Genomic DNA, 20,414 nt, shown 5'->3' with positions numbered 1-20,414 from the left:
AAATGCCACGGCCTACCTGAGCATTGTTTCTGACCATGTCCATCCCTTTATGACCACCATGTACCCATCCTCTGATGGCTACTTCCAGCGGGATAATGCACCGTGTCACAAAGCTCGAATCATTTCAAATTGGTTTCTTGAACATGACAATGAGTTCACTGTACTAAAATGGCCCCCACAGTCACCAGATCTCAACCCAATAGAGCATCTTTGGGATGTGGTGGAACGGGAGCTTTGTGCCCTGGATCTGCATCCTACAAATCTCCATCAACTGCAAGATGCTATCCTATCAATATGGGCCAACATTTCTAAAAAATGCTTTCAGCACCTTGTTGAATCAATGCCACTTAGAATTAAGGCAGTTCTGAAGGCGAAAGGGGGTCAAACACAGTATTAGTATGGTGTTCCTAATAATCCTTCAGGTGAGTGTAGTTCAACAATGATAAAATGTTAGAATATGATCTGTATGTTATTCTAATGTTGATCTAGCTCACTGCTAGTCTCATACAGACAAACTAACACATAAATTTCAACATTCAAATGCAGTTTAGTGTGATAGTGTAATGTTAGACCAAGTGAAACAGCGCTGCGTTACCTCACAAGTTTAATTTGCCTAATAAACTGACCTGTGAGTAGTAATTCTGCACTCGTGTAGTTCAGTAGAATGAAATGCCCATATTCCTTTTATATCCGCGGGACTCGCGTCGCGTGTGGAGCTGATAGCTGTCTTTTAGCAATCCCGAACTGCTTCATATCACAGTCATGATAAAAGCATTGATGTATTTACTCATCCTTAAACATTATTAGATCGGTCGGCTTGACGTTGACGACAAAATCCATAGTTCTTAGCAAACGTTGCGTCATCAAACTACGCCTTTGTTATTGTAAGAGGTTAGCGACCCCTAGTGGTGAAAAAAATGACATACTGTACATTTAATGTTATCGGTATCGGCCGATATATGTTCATTTTTTAATGTTATGGGGCTATATATGTCCATTTTTAATGTTATCGGCCGATATATGATCATTTTTAATGTTATCAGTATCGGCCAATATATAATTGTGTGCTTGGCATTTAATGGTGAGACTTTTGTTTGTAATCAGGCTCTCAAAAATTTTGATTTAGATTTATCGGCGAAAAAAATTACATACTGTACATTTAAAAGACATCAATCAATCAACAAAGTGACAACAATCTCTCTGCTGTGGATCCTCTCATGTGATCTCAGATGTCCTGACTGACTGAATCTCTTGTCACAGTGTGAACACTTGTAAGGTTTTTCTCCGGTGTGAATTCTCTGGTGCAGTTTTAAACTGTTTGCTGTGGTAAAGATCTTCTCACACTCAAAGCACATGTACTCTCTCACACCAGTGTGAATTTTCTCATGTGTATGTAAATTAGGCAGCTGTGAAAAACTCTTTCCACACACAGAACATGAATGCGGCTTCTCCTTTGTATGAACTGTCAGGTGTATCTTCAGGTCTGATGCCCAGAGAAATGTTTTGCCGCACTGATCACATGAGAACGGCTTCACTCCGGTGTGGATCATCATGTGTTTTTTAAGATATCGTTTGCATGAGAATCTCTTTTCACACTGATCACACATGAATGGCTTCTCTCCAGTGTGAATCATCATATGAACATCAAGTTTCTGTTTGATTGTGAAACTCTTCCCACATAGATCACACGTGTGCAGCTTCTCTCCGGTGTGGATCCTCTCATGTGTTTTCAGATTTGTTGATCGACTGAATATCTTGTCACAGTGTGAACACTTGTAAGGTTTTTCTCCAGTGTGGATCCTCTCATGTGATCTCAGATATGATGAGTCACTGAATCTCTTGTCACAGTGTGAACACCTGTAAGGTTTTTCACCAGTGTGGTTCCTCTCATGTGTTTTCAGAAATGATGACTGACTGAATCTCTTGTCACAGTGTGAACACTTGTAAGGTTTTTCTCCAGTGTGAATTCTCTGGTGCTGTTTTAAAATGTCTGCTGTAATAAAAGTCTTCTCACACTCAAAGCACATGTACTCTCTCACACCAGTGTGAGTTTTCTGATGTGCATGTAAATATTGCAGCAGTGAAAAACTCTTTCCACACACAGAACATGAATGCGGCTTCTCCTTCATATGAACTGTCAGGTGTTTCTTCAGGTGTGATGACCCATGAAATGTTTTGCCGCATTGATCACATGAGAACGGCTTCTCTCCGGTGTGGATCCTCATGTGAACATTAAGGGTTGATGATTGACTGAAACTCTTTCCACACTGATCACATGTGAACGGCTTCTCTCCGGTGTGAATTCTCATGTGAACATCAAGACTATCTTTGTGTGCGAGACTCTTTCCACACTGAGTGCAGGTTAAAGATTTCTTGGCTCTTTTCTTTAAAAAATTATTTTTAGTCTTTGAGCGACTCAAAGGTTTTCCTCCAGGTTTGACATGATGTTCCTCCTCCACTTCACTCAGTTCTTCACTCTCCTCCTCCACTTCACTCAGTTCTTCACTCTCCTCCTTCACTTCACTCAGTTCTTCACTCTCCTCCTCCACTTCACTCAGTTCTTCACTCTCTTCCATCCGGTCTGAAATCAAAGAGAAAATTATGAATTAAATTTTTAGTACATCAAAATAATTCAAAGAGAGAAATATAAAGTGAAAGGGCATGAAAGTGAGCCCTGATGTAATAGTAGAAAGTAGACAACTGTTATAAAATATTATGATAATTTGATACCTTTTATAAATAGATTATATGTCCTTGAAACTTTCCATGAATGAGGAAAATTTATCATCCAATTATTATCTTTAAAACATTATAGGCACAAATCCCATGTTTCTTTAGCAAGAACTATTGAATATATTTGATCAATGACAATTATCTAACATGATATTAACATTAAAATATACAATACTGCCATATTTTGACACCAACTTTGAGATTGATATTTATTTGACTAAAACGAATTATTAATGGCCGGTCACATTAGACTAGCCGTGACTTGCTCTGATTTGTAAGTCCTAGTTTGAGTACTGGTGAGGCCGAAGCCATGAGACCAAGCATCTTCTGGAATCTCTTGAGGGGAACACTGGCGCCCGCCCTGAAAGACGTCGCCAGTAGAGATGCACCGATTACAATTTTCTGGGCCGATTCCGATTTTTCACTGAGTTTGACCTGCCGATACCGATTTTAGCCGATTCCGATTTAATTTTTTCTAACCACTTTACAGCACACACACATTTACATTTACATTTATTCATTTAGCTGACGCTTTTATCCAAAGCGACTTACAATTGCTATATATGTCAGAGGTCGCACGCCTCTGGAGCAACTAGGGGTTAAGTGTCTTGCTCAGGGACACATTGGTGTCTCACAGTGGATTCGAACCCGGGTCTCTCACACCAAAGGCATGTGTCTTATCCATTGCGCCACACCACCACCACTTATCCATTGCGCCACACCACCACACATATTTATTTTATATCTTTTCTGTAATAGAACATTTTACAATTTCCATAGTTCACACACATCTAAAGTGCAGTGTTGTGGAAGAACCATTTCCTTTTCACATTCAATATCCAATAATTTTATATATATATATATATATATATATATATATATATATATATATATATATATATACACACACACAGGCCTATTGCAATCACTTGTACAAACTGAATAATAAAACAAGTTTAAATGGGTATATTTTCTATAAATATTAGTCTTTGTTTTCTTTTCTGACATAGCCTACTCCAGTTCTTGTTAAAACACACAAATTCTGTGCATTTTAGGCACTTTTTTTGAGAAACCCTATTTAGGCTATTTTCCATCAAAAGTGTGCTTTCCCTTTAATTGAGCGTGAGCAGTGCAGCAAATAGACTCGGCGCCGAAACACGCGCTTCACTGCTCGCGACGCTCCTGCTTGACTCTCACGCGCTGCTCCTGCTTCCGTTGTGAATGCACTCATTGATTAACATGCACGGCGGAAAAAAAATACGCGCTTGCGGTCTGAACGGACGTAATTCACAAGGTTTTCTACATGTGCTCCGTGTGATGCTGATGTTGCGCGATGTTAATCATGCGGTGCCTGAGTGCATTTGACCGGCATAAAATCGGCATTTGTCAGACTGATAGGCCGGTCGCTGGTTACGGCCGATCACGTGAAAATCGGCCAATTCCGGTCACCAGCCAATCAATCGGTGCATCTCTAGTCACCAGGCACAAAATAGAAAGCGCGTGCGCTTCGGTGAGGTGCGCTCTCATGTGTACCGAGTCTATTTCTATACCCAGGAAGGAGAAGTTCCGGCTGAGAGATAGTGTGCTTTTGGAGAAATTGATACTGAGGCCCAGGCATTTTAAGTGGATGAGGAGCCAGGCTCTGTGAGTTATTAATAGCTTCTCTGATTGGGCTATGATGAGCCAATCGTCGAGGTAGTTTAACACACACACTCCCCACTGTCTCAAGGGGAAGAGTGCCGCGTCCATACACTCCGTGAAGGTACAGGCCGCTAGAGACAGGCCGAATGGTAGTACTGTGTAGTGATAAGCCTGCCCTTCGAATGCAAACCTCAGGAATGGTCTGTGATGGGGCGCTATCTGGATGTGAAAATAGGCGTCTTTCAGATCCACTGAGAAAAACCAATCACCCGGGCCAATTTACGTGAGAATTTGTTTTGTCGTCGCAGTCCGAAGCCGCGAGGGAAAGGCTTTCATCCTTTTCCTCTTCTTCCTCGTCCGAAGCCCTGAACGACACGAGGTCCGCCGCTCGCAGAGAGGGGCGCTGGATGGCCTGTGTAAACAGGACTGGCGTGGGAGACCGCTGGAGAGAGACTGAGGCACCTGGGGACTGGGCCAGTGTGATCTTGCTCGTCTCACCTCGCTCAGGCTCCCTTTGTGAACGGCGCTTCTTGCGCGGCTAAAGCAAAGGGGCGAGGAGCGGGTCGTCATCGGTGAAGCAGGCGAGACGAGCCCGCAGAGTGGTAAGATCTGTCACGTCACATTCGTGAAGGTACGGGGCGCTAGAGACAGGCTGAATGGTAGTACTGTGTACTGATAGGCCTGCTCTTCGAATGCAAACCTCAGGAATGGTCTGTGATGGGGCGCTATCTGGATGTGAAAATAGGCGTCTTTCAGATCCACTGAGAAAAACCAATCTCCCGGGCCAATATACACAAGAATTTGTTTGGTTGTCAACATCCTGAACGGACGTGTCTTAAGCGCTTTGTTCAAGTGTCTGAGATCTAGAATGGGTCTGAGACCTCCATCCTTTTTGGGGACGAGAAAGTAGCGACTGTAAAAGCCTGACTCGCTCTGTGACATAGGAACTGTTTCGACAGCTCTCTTTTTCAACAGTTTTGACACTTCGGTATGGAGAACATGGGCCCCTTCGACCGCTGTCTCGACCTTGGCTCGAAAGCGCGGAGGTCTTCGAGCAAACTGGAGCGAATAACCTCGTTTTATTATGTTCAACACCAATTTAGATATTTCGGGGATAGCCTCCCAGGAAACTAGCCCCACAGGAAACTAGCCCCACAGGAACAGTTTTCACATGTAGCGGTGCGTTCATAGCAGTGGGCACACAGTCTACATTTGTTACCTTCTTATCCCTGATAGGGGAAAAGATGACACCGTGTTGGAAGTGTTTATGTGTAGGGGCGCGCACATCATAATAGGCACCTGAACTACATTGGCAGCGTGAGCTGACGGGGGGCTTGAGACTGTATGCACAGTGTTTATGTGTGGAGGTGAAGACATTGTGGTGGGCACACCTTCTACGTTTGTTAAATTCCCTGCCTGTGATGGCGAATTGGTTACTGTGGGGACAGTGCTTGTGTGTAGGCGTGCAAACTTTATAGCAGGCACATGACCTACATATGACACATATGTAGAGAAAAGAGCTCTTTTCTTGCTTTGTGTCACCGTGAAAACAGCGTTTGTTTGCAGGTGAGCGTGCTTCACGGCAGACTCAATTGCTGCGGAGTTTACATTTCCAGCCGCCTGAACAGAGGGAACTGGGGGAACGTCTGAAATATTTGAGAGCGATAGGTCCGACCTTGGCGGGACTCGAATTCTCTCTTTTTCTCCCTGTGGCTAGAACAGCTTACGAGGCTCGGGGTCCAATGCAATCCTGGGTGGGGGACCCCGCCTCTCAGGGAACGGAGTGTGCCTAGCAGAGCGGGAGCGGCGATGGACTTCAGCCGCTGGGCTGGGGCTGAGTGACCGGCGGCGCTGACTTGGGCTGCTGTTGAGGAGGCTTCCTTCTGGTCTGGCGGCTCAAAGACGAGTTGGAACATTTCGGAAGGAAGTGGCACATCGCCTATGATGCTTTCTGCGCCTCTGTGTAGCGCTCGGAGAAACTCTTAACGGCCAGGCCAAAGAGACCGGAAGGGGAGATGAGGGAGTCCAGGAAAGCCGCCCTATCTGCCTCCTTCATATCCGTCAAGTTCAACCACAGGTGCTGCTCGAGCACCGTTAGGTTGGCCATGCTCCTCCCGATGGCCTGGGCTGTAGACTTCGTAGCCCGCAGGGCCAGGTCAGTGGCGCTACGCAGGTCCTTGAAAGCCTCAGATTCAGGTTCAGACTAGTCCAGGGAACGGAGAAGTTTGGCCTGAAAGACTTGCAGGACAGCCATTGTGTGAAGCAGCGGTGGCGTAAGCGCGGTCAGCGAGGACAGACGTAGCGCACCAAGGCTTGGATGGATGTGAAGCCTTAGTCTTCCATCCCGCGGCGGTAAGTGGACAAAAGTGGGCGGCCACCGCCTATTCTACCATGAGTCCAGCAGGCGTAATGATATGATGCAGCGCCTGAAAATAGGTCTAATAGGTTAGGCCAGGGATGGGCAATTTCGGTCCTGGAGGGCCACTGTCCTATAGAGTTTAGCTCCAACCCTGAAGAAAAAAATAAAATAAATCACCTTCCTGTAATTTGGTAGTAATCCTGAGGACCTTGATTAGCTTGTTCAGGTGTGTTTGATTAGGGTTGAAGCTAAACTCTGTAGGACAGTGGCCCTCCAGGACCAAAGTTGCCCATCCCTGGGTTAGACAAACTTAGTCCCGGTCACGTTGGAAGTTACCGAGCTGGGGACTATTTTCAGGTGCTGCGTCATATCATTACGCCTGCTGGACCCATGGTATGGCAGCAAAGTTTCTTGATTATTACGCAGGAATGAGAGTATAGTTCCTAGCCATATAAGCTTAGAAAATTACCATTTTATATTTTCTGTCGCTCTTAGTACATGATGTAACTACAGAAGAGTCAAGTTTTAAATAGGAAAAATATCGAAACTCTGTGGTAATTTTTTTGAGAGAGATGCTAATGGTCTTGTCCGATTCAATGATCTATGTTAAAGCTATGCTAAAAGTGGTACCGCCAGACCCGGAGATCGAAAACAGTAATACTCAACTGTTTAACTCTGGGGGAGTTGTAAAATGAGCCTATTTCCCAAAAAAGTTGAGTATCCCTTTAAACCATTTCTCTGTAAAAATGAAGGAGGATATGCCTCCTTCATATCCGTCAAGTTCAACCACAGGTGCCGTTTGAGCACCGTTAGGTTGGCCATACTCCTTCCGATGGCCTGGGCTGTAGACTTCGTAGCCCGCAGGGCCAGGTCAGTGGCGCTACGCTGGTCTTTGAAAGCCTCTGATTCTTAGTCTTCCATCCCGCGGCGGTAGGTGGGCAAAGATGGGCGGATGGGTCGCCTCATAGCCTTTATCTTTAGCGCCGTCAACATTGGAGAGGACTGAAGAGAAAGAAGGCTTGATGCGAGCCACGACGGGGAAGAAGGGGGCGGGTCTCTGCTGTCGGCGCCCTTGCAGGAACCACTCGTCGAGCCTGCATCGTGAGGGTTGCTCGGGTGGAGACCAGGAGCTTATCCCGCTGAAAGGAGTTTCGACGGCGGTGAGTGCTTCTATTCCGGAGGTCAGCGAAGTGGAGAAGTCGCTGAAGGAGTAAAAATCTGGAGCACCTAGGCGAGGCACAGCAATATATAGCCTCTGACCACGCCCATACTGGCGGGCTCTGACGCAAAAGGGCGCCCTGGCGTCAAAGCCGCCTCGCCATAGGTTTGTGCAGTTGCCGCAGCACAGCGAGCACAACTGAGCACAAGAGCGGTCATTGGCTGTGCTGCGGCAACTGCACAAACCTATGGCGAGGCGGCTTTGACACGAGAACCAATCAGGATGCCTGGCACCCTGGCGTGTCAGAGCCCGCCTGTATGGGCGTTTTAAAAAGTTTGCTTCAATATTACCTCTCGAAAGGGAACTATGAATAGTGACAGAAATAGTCAAAGGCTTATAAGTACTACACATCTTCTTTCAGCACTTCAAAACTATAATATCATGTGTTATTTTTAATGTGATAACATATTTTTTGGTCATCCTTCAAAGATTCCCCTAAAACTAAAAATTAAGATGTAGGAAAATTCTTATTTAAACACTAAATTACCACTGTAAACAGTAGGATGATTATTGGCTATTTTCATATACATTTTTTCACTCGTTTTACTTTTTAATGAATATTAAGACATCATGAATGATAATAATTAAAGTTAATGTCATCTACACCCTAAATTAAGCTTAGTGCTTTATTGTCAGCCCCAGTGCCACCAGATACTCTCTGCACCCAGATGAGAGTCTGGAGCCTGTGGGCTTAAAATAAAACTTCACATTGTAATATCTTTATGTTAAGTCTATTTATTATTAAAGAATTTGTCAGTTTGTCCGCTTGTCCGGGACAAGTGGATTTTTTGAAGGAACAAGTAATTTACGAAAATAGTTCCAAACAAAGATCACAGCAGAGCCGTATCGCATCTCACAGCAACACTTAACTGTGTTTCATTACTGAATAATTCAGCGTTTTGAACGAATTGGCCGAGTCAAAGATTCAATGACCCATTCATAAACACTCAATGACTCACTCATTAAGACGGTCTCCTGCCGCCTCCTACTGGCGGTTTACTTTCATGTTTAAAAGTAGCATTCTTTCCAACATTTCTTATTTGTATATTCAAAAATATTTAAATATATAGTATATTATTATAGTATCTTATTAGGCTATTCTAATTTAATCTATTGATCAAATTTAAAAATCTAAAACTTAAGATGAAGCATACATTTAAAGGAGAAGTTCACTTTTAAAATGAAAATTCTGTCATCATATACTCACCCTCATGTTGTTTCAAAGCTGTATGAATTTCTTTCTTCTGCTGAACAGAAAGGAAGATATTTAGAAGAATGTCAATAACCAGACAGTTTTTGGGTCCCATTGACTTCCATAGTAGGAAAAAATATATACTATGGAAGTCAATGGGACCCAAAAACTGTCTGGTTAATGATATTCTTCTAAATATCTTCCTTTCTGTTCAGTATATGATGACAGAATTTTCATTTTAAAGGTGAACTTCTCCTTTAATAAGATTGCGGGGGGGGGGGGGGGGGGGGGGGTGCCCTTTAAAGGTGCAGATGAGACAATATGCTTGTTAAAAAATATATCAGAGCTGATTGAACACAGATGAGAATTTTCTTCAGAATAAATTATATTTACAGCACACAGACAAAAAAAATTCTGGACAAGCAACTTTTTTACTCGGACAACAGAATGAGCCAAAGGACAAGCACATGAAAAGGCTTAAATGTCGAGCTCTGCCATGTCAAAGTTGAACTGTTTATCTAAATGTGGTGAAGTGCTTGAATGTTTCTAACATGAATGTTCTTCAGCATCATGAATGAATGAAGAATAAACACCAACCTCTTTGTTCTTCAGGATCTTCAGTGTGTTTCATTCTGCAGGGTTCTGGATCACTCATGTTCTCACTGTCCTCAAACTCAGTCTTTGCAGATTTCAGCTCTTCCTGATGCTTTGATGATCGTCTTCACTTGTAGCTGATGGGAATTTACAGCATTTATTGGGGAATTACTGTGGGCGGAGCTTCACTGATGATGTGACTGCAGTGGGAGGAGCTTCTCTGATGATGTGATTGCTGTGGGAGGAGCTGATCTGCCAAAATATCAAATTTTTTTCAAATATATATATATTTTTTTTATAATACATGACACTTCTAAGCATTTATGTCTGTCTATCTAGGCCTATTCATTAGACATCCATCTATTTGTATTGCTAATCCTAACATTATTCTGCTTCTTCATTAAAATAAAGGTATCTAGAAATATAGAAAATAATATAAATCATTTAAATTCTTCCAAATATAAATAATGGTCAGAAAAACAGTTAAAATCATAAACACAGAAATAAACATACATATAGTAACAAATCCCCTCAGTCTGCTGACACCAATGAAACGAGTTTTAAGTGACAATTTACAGGAGATCTGAAGACATCAGCATAATAAATGAGGTGAAAACAGGAACTATTGTCATGAAATAAAGAGTGTTTTCAGCAGATCTGTTAATATTGATGAGCCTCAGACTATCAACACTCATTCAACAAGCCATTCAGGATCATCAGCAGATCATCTCACTTTATTCTGAGTGTTTGCTGTTAGAAACACATTAATTGAGTCAGGATACATGATAAAAGCCTGTAAACTGTAATTTCTCACATGGATATGACATGGATAAAACATCAATAACACAAAAACAATCACTATGACACTCATCTTCATCAACCACTACAGAGAAATAATTACAGCAGCATAATATGTCCACATTAAATATAGTTTGATTTTATGACATTAATCAAGTAGGCCTACTTAGATCATTAAAATATTATGCACTGAAACTAACAATGATCATAAAACATTTAAAAATAAAGAGCATCACAAAGCAATATTGTTCAAGAGTAAAACGCTATTCATTTATTAACATTTAAGAGTTGATTTAATGTCTCCCGTGGCTCATTGTAGGCTCAACGTAAAGTAAGAGATCGATTCACATAATTCCCCTCACAGATCTCACACTTTAACTCTTTAATTCAGTAACAGTTCTCACTCCAAACATCGAGACAATCACACAAACGAACACAAACTCGCTCAGGTCTGAATGAACTCAACATATTCTCCTCATGCTCGCTGCTGCTGCACTAAATGTTTATTTCAGAAGGAAGACGCCAGAAAAGACGCACAAGTATCGCTGTGATCGATGAAAACAATACAGAAATGAGCCTGTCGCTTAATCAAACTGTATAAAGTGTGTGTGATGGTTGTGTAAATATGAGAAATACCGTGAACTGCTCTCCTCACCTCAGAAGACTCGACGGTGCGTCCCAAATCGCATACTATCCGCCCTAAACAGTCTTAGAAAACAGAATTAGTACATCCCAAATCATAGTATGCTGGTTCCAGAGATACGGCTAATAATGCCCACAAACCATCGCGCGTTGGCCGAGGATTCGGTTAGAACTACAAACACGAGTGAAAAAGTGCTAAAAACTACAAACATGGAGGATGCGCGAGTCTGGTGATTAATTATCAGTAAACCTGACAAATGTATTTATTCAGTGTTGTCTATTATATTGCATCTGCAGCAGCATTGTGAACCTTTGTAAAGATACGTTTAGCCATTAACTTTTAAATGAAAATGTTCATAAACAATGGTAATAAACTCAAGATACATTTTCCTCCCTGGGTCATTGTTCATTCAAATGCTAATTGCTAATTATGCAGGAATGAGGCACATGGAATCCTAATTCTAACATGGAGACAGTAATAATTTCAGTTTATTTTGAAGAAACTGTGTTGAATTGTTCTGACTTCATGAAGCCTCATGGTGTAAATGAAACATCAAACTGACTAGCTCATACAGAAATGTAATGTCAATATATGTAAATTACATATATAATGTAAGTGCCCATGTATGTCTGCTGCCTATATGAGAATATGCAAAATTCATATATGTAAAACACATAGACATATATGAAACATATATTTCAAAATATAGCAAAAATGGCAATTTTCATGTAAGTGCCATATATTTTCCCGTATGCACATAAATGTGAAATATATGTAAGACGCATATATGTATACATATTGTTCTATAGAACAAGAACACTAGCAAAGGACAAAGAAAAAACACTCATTGCCCTTAAACTTTAATAATAATAATAATAATAATTTGTTACATTTATATAGCACTTTTCTGGGTACTCAAAGCGCTTTACATGAAAGGGGGAATCTCCTCAACCACCGCCAATGTGCAGCTACACCTGGATGATGCGACGGCAGCCATTTTGTGCCAGAACGCCCACCACACACACACACACACACACACACACACTCACACGTGATGCAAGAGTAGTTTGATTTCTAACATTAATCTCTCAACAGACATTTACATCGATAGTCTGGCGTTATCATTTATTTGCTTTTGGTGTACACTGTACTGTGGAGTGGGTAAAACTGTTTTTAATGGCAGGCTAGCAGTTACCGTTGACTCATGCTAGCCTAGCACCGGCGAACTAAGCAACTGGAAGGACTGGATGAACATTTTTGAAAACTGTCTCCACTGATAAATAACACCCAGGCTAACTTGGAAATGAGGTCCGATGTCCAAAATCCTGAACCACCCCTTTAAGAATGTTACTTTAAAAGAAGGTTGTTCTTTACTCAAATTAGTTTCCTGCTTCTTTTTTAAACTGGCATTGTAGACGATAAGTTGTAAGTTGTTGTGAATAAAAGCATCGGCTAAATGTACGTTTATTTAGATTCATAACATTTCTGTAGATAAGCAGCAAACACATCATCATATCAATCAATAGCCTATTGTAAACAGGACTTAACGCGGACACAAACAGTTTTATTACTTTTAAACCAGGAACACCAGCAACCTTCAGTTGTCATTGTTGTGTCTCTATATGAATAAAGGGATGTGTCATGGAGAACGGGGAATGAAGACATACAGCGATAATCAACTTCTCCTCCATGTTGCCGCTAACAAAGATATCAGGAGGAAGAGCGCATTGTTTACACATTCATATGTGCATTAATTAGCTAATGATTGCTTTGAAGAAATTATTATTAAAGCATTAAAAAGTCACACTTAAATGCACTTTGCATGCTTTCATCATATGCGTTGAATGGGTGAACAAAACTGTATTTTAACTGTCATTGTATTAAATGTAGACTATGAAGATGTTTTTAAGTTTACACAAACGTATTGGTAATAAACATTTTCCCAGACTGAGAAATCATGGCTAATGAAAAGTGCATTTAAAGTAAGACTTTTTAAATGTCACATGATTTCAGCTCAGTAATCCTCCTCAGTTTCGCGGACAGTCGGAAACATACGGCGAAATCTTGCTTTGCCTACTTTTCACACCGATCGGCTGTCGCTCGGCGTTTTTCGCTTGATATTTGCATAAATTTGCATAAAAACTGCCCACCCTTTTTGACACTCTTGGCTGCTCTCAACGCTTTCACCTGTCCGCTGTCAATCCCACAATGCACTGCGCGAGCATGAAGCTCGACTTCCATAGGTATGAATTGAAAGCGCTCGCTCCGCTCCGTGCCAGTGGACGGCGCTATAACCCCTCCGCTTTGGTGTCTGTCTTTTGCGAGTGTGTTTAATATGTTTTTTCAACACACACACAGTACAATCATCAGTAATGCACGTGATTACATTTAGAAATAGACAAGCTTTGTTTCCAAATGCACCAAAGATATCCTTTCAATTGTATAAACCTTTATAAAACCAGCCAATATAATCACAATGACCACATCCAAAATGAAATAATTAACATATATATAACAACTGCAATACGTCTAATTTGTAAACAAAATGATTACGCACTAAATCCAGCATAAACTCCGGCACAATTTGCATATTTTTAAACTCTCAAGACAGACGTCACATCCCGAACCTCACAGCAATCGGCTGCCGACCGCGTTTTTATCTTGATGTTAGAGCCAAAATGCTGCTTTGTATTTGGGTTGTAATTGCGTTGTTTAACACTGGGTGGCGTATGTCTGTAACTTAGCCTTAGGTATAAAGGCAGCAGATACAATGTTGTTTACAGGTGTTTGACCCGGAAGGGCCAAATGTTTGTATTGTTACACTGATGGAAACTATGGATAATGCTGTATTAAAATAAATGGACCACTTTGGATTTCAACTTTCGTCTTTATGCATTTGGTTTAGCACAGGGCAATCAAGTGAGTAACATAGCGTGTCAACCACGCCTTCCCCGGGTTCAAACAACTAAGTAGTTCGGCATTAAGGCGAACTCCTTAACACTTGATATTTGCATAAAGTTGAGAACTGTCCAACCTTTTGATGCTCTCAACACATTCTCTGGTCCACTGTCAATCCCACAATGCACTGCACAAGCATGAAGCTTGACTTCCATAGGAATGCATCAATCCCTGTAGTGAGGGAAGTTGGTTTTCTAGTGCGCTCATTGAGGCATGATAGCAGTGAGGGCAGTGGCCACAGGGACTGACAGTCTAGTGTGTGACCAGAAGGGGTGAAATGTTTTGGCTTTTCTGCTTGAAACTGCCAGTATTGTGCTATGGGCCCTATTTTAACGATCTGAAACGCAAGAATCAAACGCAAGTAACTTTGTGGGCGGGTCTCGGGCGGGAGTGACTCTTGTGCCCGACGCAAATCTAAAATGTGTTGGTCTGAAGTCGCTTCATTACTCATAGGTGTGGTTTGGGCATAACATATAACACACCCTGAATATGTTTAGAACCACAAATGAACTTTCTTCTGTCGATCCTTGATTTTTTTTAATGTCACAATTCCAACTCTCCTCCTTTATCCGGGCTTGGGACCGGCAAAAGTGACCCAAAAGAGATACTCTGGCGGATCAATATTTGCCAGTGGATTCAGCACCCTGCTGCTCACAGACTTGATCAGGCTAACCAAGCTGTCAAGTAGCTTAAGAGGATCTACTTGCTCTCCCTCAAAAGCCTTGATGGCCAACTGTACCTCACCCAGCACTGACTTCAAAAAAGTCAGATACAAAATGTTTTGAGGGTCGCTATACATGGAATACAACACCTCAGCCATGTAGCAGTGTTCACTGGACTTGGTGACTGAGAAATGCAGCCTAAGCTCCTCTCACTGGTCCAAAATGCGTGAAACCGCATGTTCAATGTAGAGCCAACTTATGGCACAGACCTTGGTAATCTGTAAAGGTTTTTCCCCACAGTTGATGCTCTCATATATGGCCTTGTAGATCTGGCATCTCTTCCCTCCAATTCAACAAGCCCCAGAAATGTTGAGACCATTGTCTGCTTGGTGTCACTAAAGTACCTTAAAGTATCTCTAATGTGATCAAATGCTAGCATTGGACAGTGTTCAGCGATAGCTAATGCCATGGTGGCCCCAGCCTTTTTAGCAGAGTCAATTGTTTTAAGCATAAATGGCAGGTTCTTTTGGGTGGAACTATCATAAGACTTTGCCTTTTGAGTGTGTTTTTGAGTTGTCTTGAGTTTTTTTACATCGCTAAGTTTGGCGTAGAAATCAGCCTTACAATACAGACAGTATGCCCGTGTATTATCTCCAATAAACAGCTTAAACCAGCCTTTGAATTCAGGGTTTGATTCCCACTCCTTTCTGTATTTTTGAGTGTACAGTTTCGACAGGATGAGCTAGCCAGCTAGTTTAGCTTACGTCACAGAGAGGCACAAACACACGCCCCCTAGTGGTTACTCTGGAATTTCTAGAATGAACTCAATCTTGTGTCTTCTTCAGATCTTCTGCTCCAAGCTGTCTATAGAGGGAATGATGGATATATGAACAACTGTCCTCCTCCTCCTCCATAAACACCAGTGTTTGATCTGTTTCTGACACTTTATGAAGCCGATTCTGTTTTCAGAGGCGACTATGTCCAAATAATGCCCATATTATACAGAAATGTACAGTTCAATAACACAAATCATGCAGTTAGCCAGTGTTGGGCAAGATACTTGGAAAACGTAGCGAGCTAAGCTAGCAGTTACTCAACATTAAATGAAGCTTCACTACACTGAAGCTACCACCCTGGAAAATGTAGCAAGCTAAGCTACAGGAACATGGCAAAAGTAGTTCACTACAGCAAAGCTATTTTTTAAAATTACATTTTTATATTGAACCAACTTCATTCCAAATCAATGCTATCTCAGTGATCAATAAAATTGTAAGTCAAAAAGATTAGGCAAGCATAATTGTTCAGTTCAATTGTATATTCAACAACTGTTCCAAACCAATTTGGCAACTGTTACGTTCCACGTGTGTTTTGTCTTGTCTTCACTGGTCTGCGCACGCTAGTATACTTTGCACGTGTTGATTGTTTGTCCTCATTATCTCTTTCTGTTTCTAGCTCGCTCTCGGCTCGTAGGCTGCTGTGACTGGCCTAGCGGGTTGTCACTCATCATTGGGGCGGCGTCTGGGAGCCAATCAGAGTTGTCCAGCTGGGTTCAAAGGGATGGCGTGCTCATTCATGCGGTCTCTCTCTCGGAAGCGCTCGCAAGCTCGTGTAGCGGAATGAGTTATATGGCGAAGTCTTGCTCTTTGTAGTGGAATGAGTTATATAGCGAAGTCTTGCTCTTTGTAGTGGAATGAGTTATCTAGTGAAGTCTTGCTCTTTGTAGTGGAATGAGTTGTGTGCTTTGTGCTTGTACCTTTAGTACTTGTTATGTTTCAATTTTAGGGATAACAGCTTCGATGTGTATCCTGATTCAATGTTATGGGGTCCTGTAACACGGCTCTTTGGGAAAGAGAACGACAGGTTAGTATGCCGCGGTATACATATTGCCCGTAGTATTGTTTACTTGTTAGATACACTAGGTTAGGAGTGAGCGCCACTCTGTGTATGTTTTGTTTTAGTAGCTAGTTTATTTAGGTGCCGGATGCACTGAAGATTTCGGTTTTCTTTCTACCTTTTCCTTTGGTTAGGTTTAGGTTTAGTATAAGGATTGTTTTGTTATATTCTGTTCTTTCTTTAGGCGCCACTTTTTGGTTCCTTTCCCTTTCATTTGTTGTCTGATTTATATCTTTCACATTGTACATAGCGCACTTCATTATTGTTGAGAACTGGATCTAGTGGCTTCGGCTTTTTGTCAATAAAAATCCAGTTTGTCTCTGTAAGTTGAGTCTGTCATGTGTCTTTTCCTCTTCATTCAGCCATCAGCAGTGATAATAAAATAAGTGTTGCGAAACATCTCCTAGACCTTAAAAGTTCGTAACATTTAATGGGGGCTCGTCCGGGATATTAATAATAATTTTCATATTTTTCCCGAGTTATTATTACTGCTGGTGTGAGTGGTGGAATGACCATGTTCAGTACTTTCCTTGTAGAGTATGAATGTTCGCGAGGCAGTGATTAGCGGATGGGCTGGTTGATGATATGGTTAGTGATTCTGACAGGAGTAAGTATGGCTGATTTTGATTTAGACACCTTTGTTAGTGCACCTACGGTTGAGCAGTTAGAAAAATGTAGGAAAGATGATTTACTGAGTATTGCTGCTCATTTTCAGATTACTGTTTCGAGGCAGCGGCTCAAAAAAGAGATTAGGTCTACTGTGTCCCAAAGGTTGGTGGAACTAGGTGTTTTAGTGTTGCCTGCAGGTGTTGGTGAAGTTCTCCCTGGTGCTGACAGTCGCTTTGGTGAGGAGGAGCAGAGCGAGACGGCGGAGATGGAGGGTTCTGAAATCAAAGCTGTTTTGCCACCCTTCGATCCTTTTTCGCCAGACTCAGATGAGTCTACAGGAGGCGATGCGCGACTGAAGGTTCGCATTGCGCGACTCCAGATGGAGTCACGCGAACGGGCAGAAGCCCGTCGGGCTGATATGGAGTTTCGACTTGAAGTCCGCAGACTCGAAATCGAGGCGGAGACGCAGATTAAGCTGCGTGAACTTGAATTGAGTGCAGCCAAGGAGACACCTGTTCCAGTTACGCAACCCTTGCAGCCCGTTGGTGCTGGCTTGGGGGGGACCACCTTTGAGGTCAGTAAACATATTTCTCTTGTGCCGCAGTTTCGAGAAACAGAAGTCGATTCCTATTTTAGTGTATTTGAGCGGATTGCATCCACATTACATTGGCCTAAAGAGGTCTGGCCGTTGCTGTTACAGTGCAAGTTAACCGGTAAAGCTCAAGATGTTTGCGCTACGTTGTCCTTAGCGGATAGCGTGAATTATGAGGTAGTGAAAGCTGCGATTTTGCGTGCATATGAGCTGGTACCCGAAGCCTATAGGCAGCGTTTTAGGTGTCATAAGAAAAATTCCAGTCAGACTTTTGTTGAATTTGCGAGGGAGAAAGGCATTTTGTTTGATAAGTGGTGTACATCTAGTAAAATAAATGATTTTAAAGACGTGCGTGAGTTAATTCTTTTAGAAGAATTTAAGAATTGTATACCTGAGCGCGTTGTCGTTTACTTGAATGAACAAAAAGTGACGTCTTTATCTCAGGCCTCTGTCCTGGCAGATGAGTTTTCATTGACGCATAAAAATGTGTTTGCTTCGGTGCGCTTTGAGAAAGCTGCTGTTCAAGTGAGCTCGAGTAGTCCGTCTCGACCAAAATCAGTTAATCCAAAATCAAAGGAAGATCGGGAATGCTTTTATTGTCACAAATCTGGCCATTTAATTGCCGATTGTATTGTGCTGAAACGAAAACAGTCGAGTTCTGTACCTAAGAGTGCTGGTTTTGTAAAACGGATTGATTCTAAAAAAATTGAGTGTAACGACAAGCCTGATGCCAGTTACGTACCTTTTCTGATGGAAGGGTTAATTTCCGTTACGGGAAATTCTGAGGAACGGGTAAGAGTTCAGATGCTCCGTGATACTGGGGCCATGCAGTCCTTTATTAGTGCAGATGTACTGCCGTTTTCGGAGAAAACCTTTTGTGGCAGTCATGTTCTAGTACAGGGCATAGAGATGGGTCTCGTTCAAGTTCCGTTGCATCAAGTTCACTTAGAATCAGAACTATGCACGGGTTTGGTGAAAGTAGCTGTTCGTGAACGTTTACCTGTGAGTGGGGTACAACTTATCTTAGGCAATGATTTAGCCGGTGGAAAAATCATGCCTTTGTTGGAAGTCCTTGACAATCCAGTTGCGCTCGAACAACCTGATGAGTTATCGCAGTCATATCCTGAAACATTTTCGACTTGTGTAGTGACGCGGGCTCAAGCTCGTAAGACGGATGCTGATGATTTGGCTACATCTTTTATCGCACCTGTTTTTATCAATGATGTTATACCTGACGAAGTTAAAACTGTTGAAAATTCGCATGTTCCAGATACTCCGAGTGTAAAGCTGCGCGTGACGCGCGAGAGACTTATTGTTGCTCAAAAACAGGATAAAAGTCTTCAGAAGTGCTTTGCTGCTGCTGTTTCCACAGAGAAAGCTCAGGAGAGAAAAGCTGCATATTTCGTAGAGGACGATTTATTGATGCGTAAATGGTGTTCGGATATTGCAGATGATGCTGAATGGAGTAATGTGTATCAGATTGTGATTCCCTCATGTTACCGGCAACAAGTTTTGTCTCTAGCTCACGATCATGACCTATCAGGACATTTAGGTATTAAGAAAACTTATCACCGAGTTTTAAGACACTTCTTTTGGCCTAGAATCAAAGCTGATGTTACCCAATTTTGCCGCACTTGTCGTGTTTGTCAGATTACTGGCAAACCAAACCAGGTGATTCCGTGTGCTCCTCTTGTCCCTATTCCGGTAGTAGGAGAGCCGTTTGAACATGTTATTGTTGATTGTGTTGGTCCGTTGCCTAAATCTAAAACCGGTAACCAATTCTTATTGACAGTGATGTGTACTGCAACTAGATTTCCTGAGGCGATTCCATTGAGAAAAATCACGGCACCTGTCGTAACTAGAGCACTTGTTAAGTTTTTTTCTACGTTTGGTTTACCAAAAATTGTGCAGACAGATCAAGGCACTAATTTTTTGTCAAAAATCTTTACTCAAGTGTTATCTAGTTTAAATGTTTCCCACAGGATCGCAAGTGCCTATCACGCTGAAAGCCAGGGGGCACTTGAACGTTTCCATCAAACGTTAAAGTCGATGCTCAGAAAGTACTGTATGGAAACAGGGAAAGAGTGGGATGAGGGTGTGCCATTACTTTTATTTGCGATCAGAGAAGCAGTTCAGGAAAGTCTCGGATTCAGTCCTGCTGAACTAGTATTTGAACACACTGTCAGAGGACCTTTGAAGATGCTCAAAGAGAATCTGTTGTCTGTTGAGTCTAGCCCGAAAATGAACGTGCTGGATTACGTGAGTAAGTTCCGTGAGCGCTTGCATCAAGCTTGTTCCGTGGCAAGAGAGTCACTTGAAGTGGCTCAGGGTAAGATGAAGGGTCATTACGATCGTAAATCTGTACAGCGTACCTTTAATAAGGGTGATCAAGTGTTGGTGTTGCTGCCTATGGTAGGGTCTGCTTTATCAGCACGGTTTTCTGGACCATACGAGGTGGTAAGAAAACTTAGTACTACAGATTATGTAATCGGAACTCCAGATAGAAAAAGGAAAACTCGGG

At 42.1% G+C, this 20,414-nt stretch overlaps 1 protein-coding gene across 3 annotated transcripts in view; it reads right to left on the bottom strand.

Annotated features, from left to right (window-relative positions):
* Nucleotides 1-1,119: 1,119 nt before the first annotated feature.
* The window catches only part of LOC311302087 (uncharacterized protein), a 39,103-nt gene continuing 19,808 nt past the window's right edge, over nt 1,120-20,414 (bottom strand). Inside the window, exons 1-3 of one of the 3 annotated variants that reach the window (XM_084427677.1) lie at nt 11,192-11,282; nt 9,742-9,990; nt 1,120-2,581 (exon numbers count right to left, since the gene is read on the bottom strand). In XM_084427677.1, the coding sequence (XP_084283803.1) occupies nt 1,170-2,581; nt 9,742-9,799 (1,470 nt within the window). In that variant the 5' untranslated portion in view covers nt 9,800-9,990; nt 11,192-11,282 and the 3' untranslated portion in view covers nt 1,120-1,169. Of the gene's footprint in view, nt 2,582-9,741; nt 9,991-11,172; nt 11,283-20,414 lie in introns of those variants that run through there. The other 2 variants (XM_084427678.1, XM_084427676.1) reach the window with 2 other exon arrangements.

Source organism: Rutilus rutilus, assembly GCF_951802725.1.
Source record: "Rutilus rutilus genome assembly, chromosome: 1".
Lineage (NCBI taxonomy): Eukaryota > Metazoa > Chordata > Actinopteri > Cypriniformes > Leuciscidae > Rutilus > Rutilus rutilus.
Note: the sequence above shows the minus strand (reverse complement) of the source record. Positions and strands in the feature narration are given on the sequence as shown.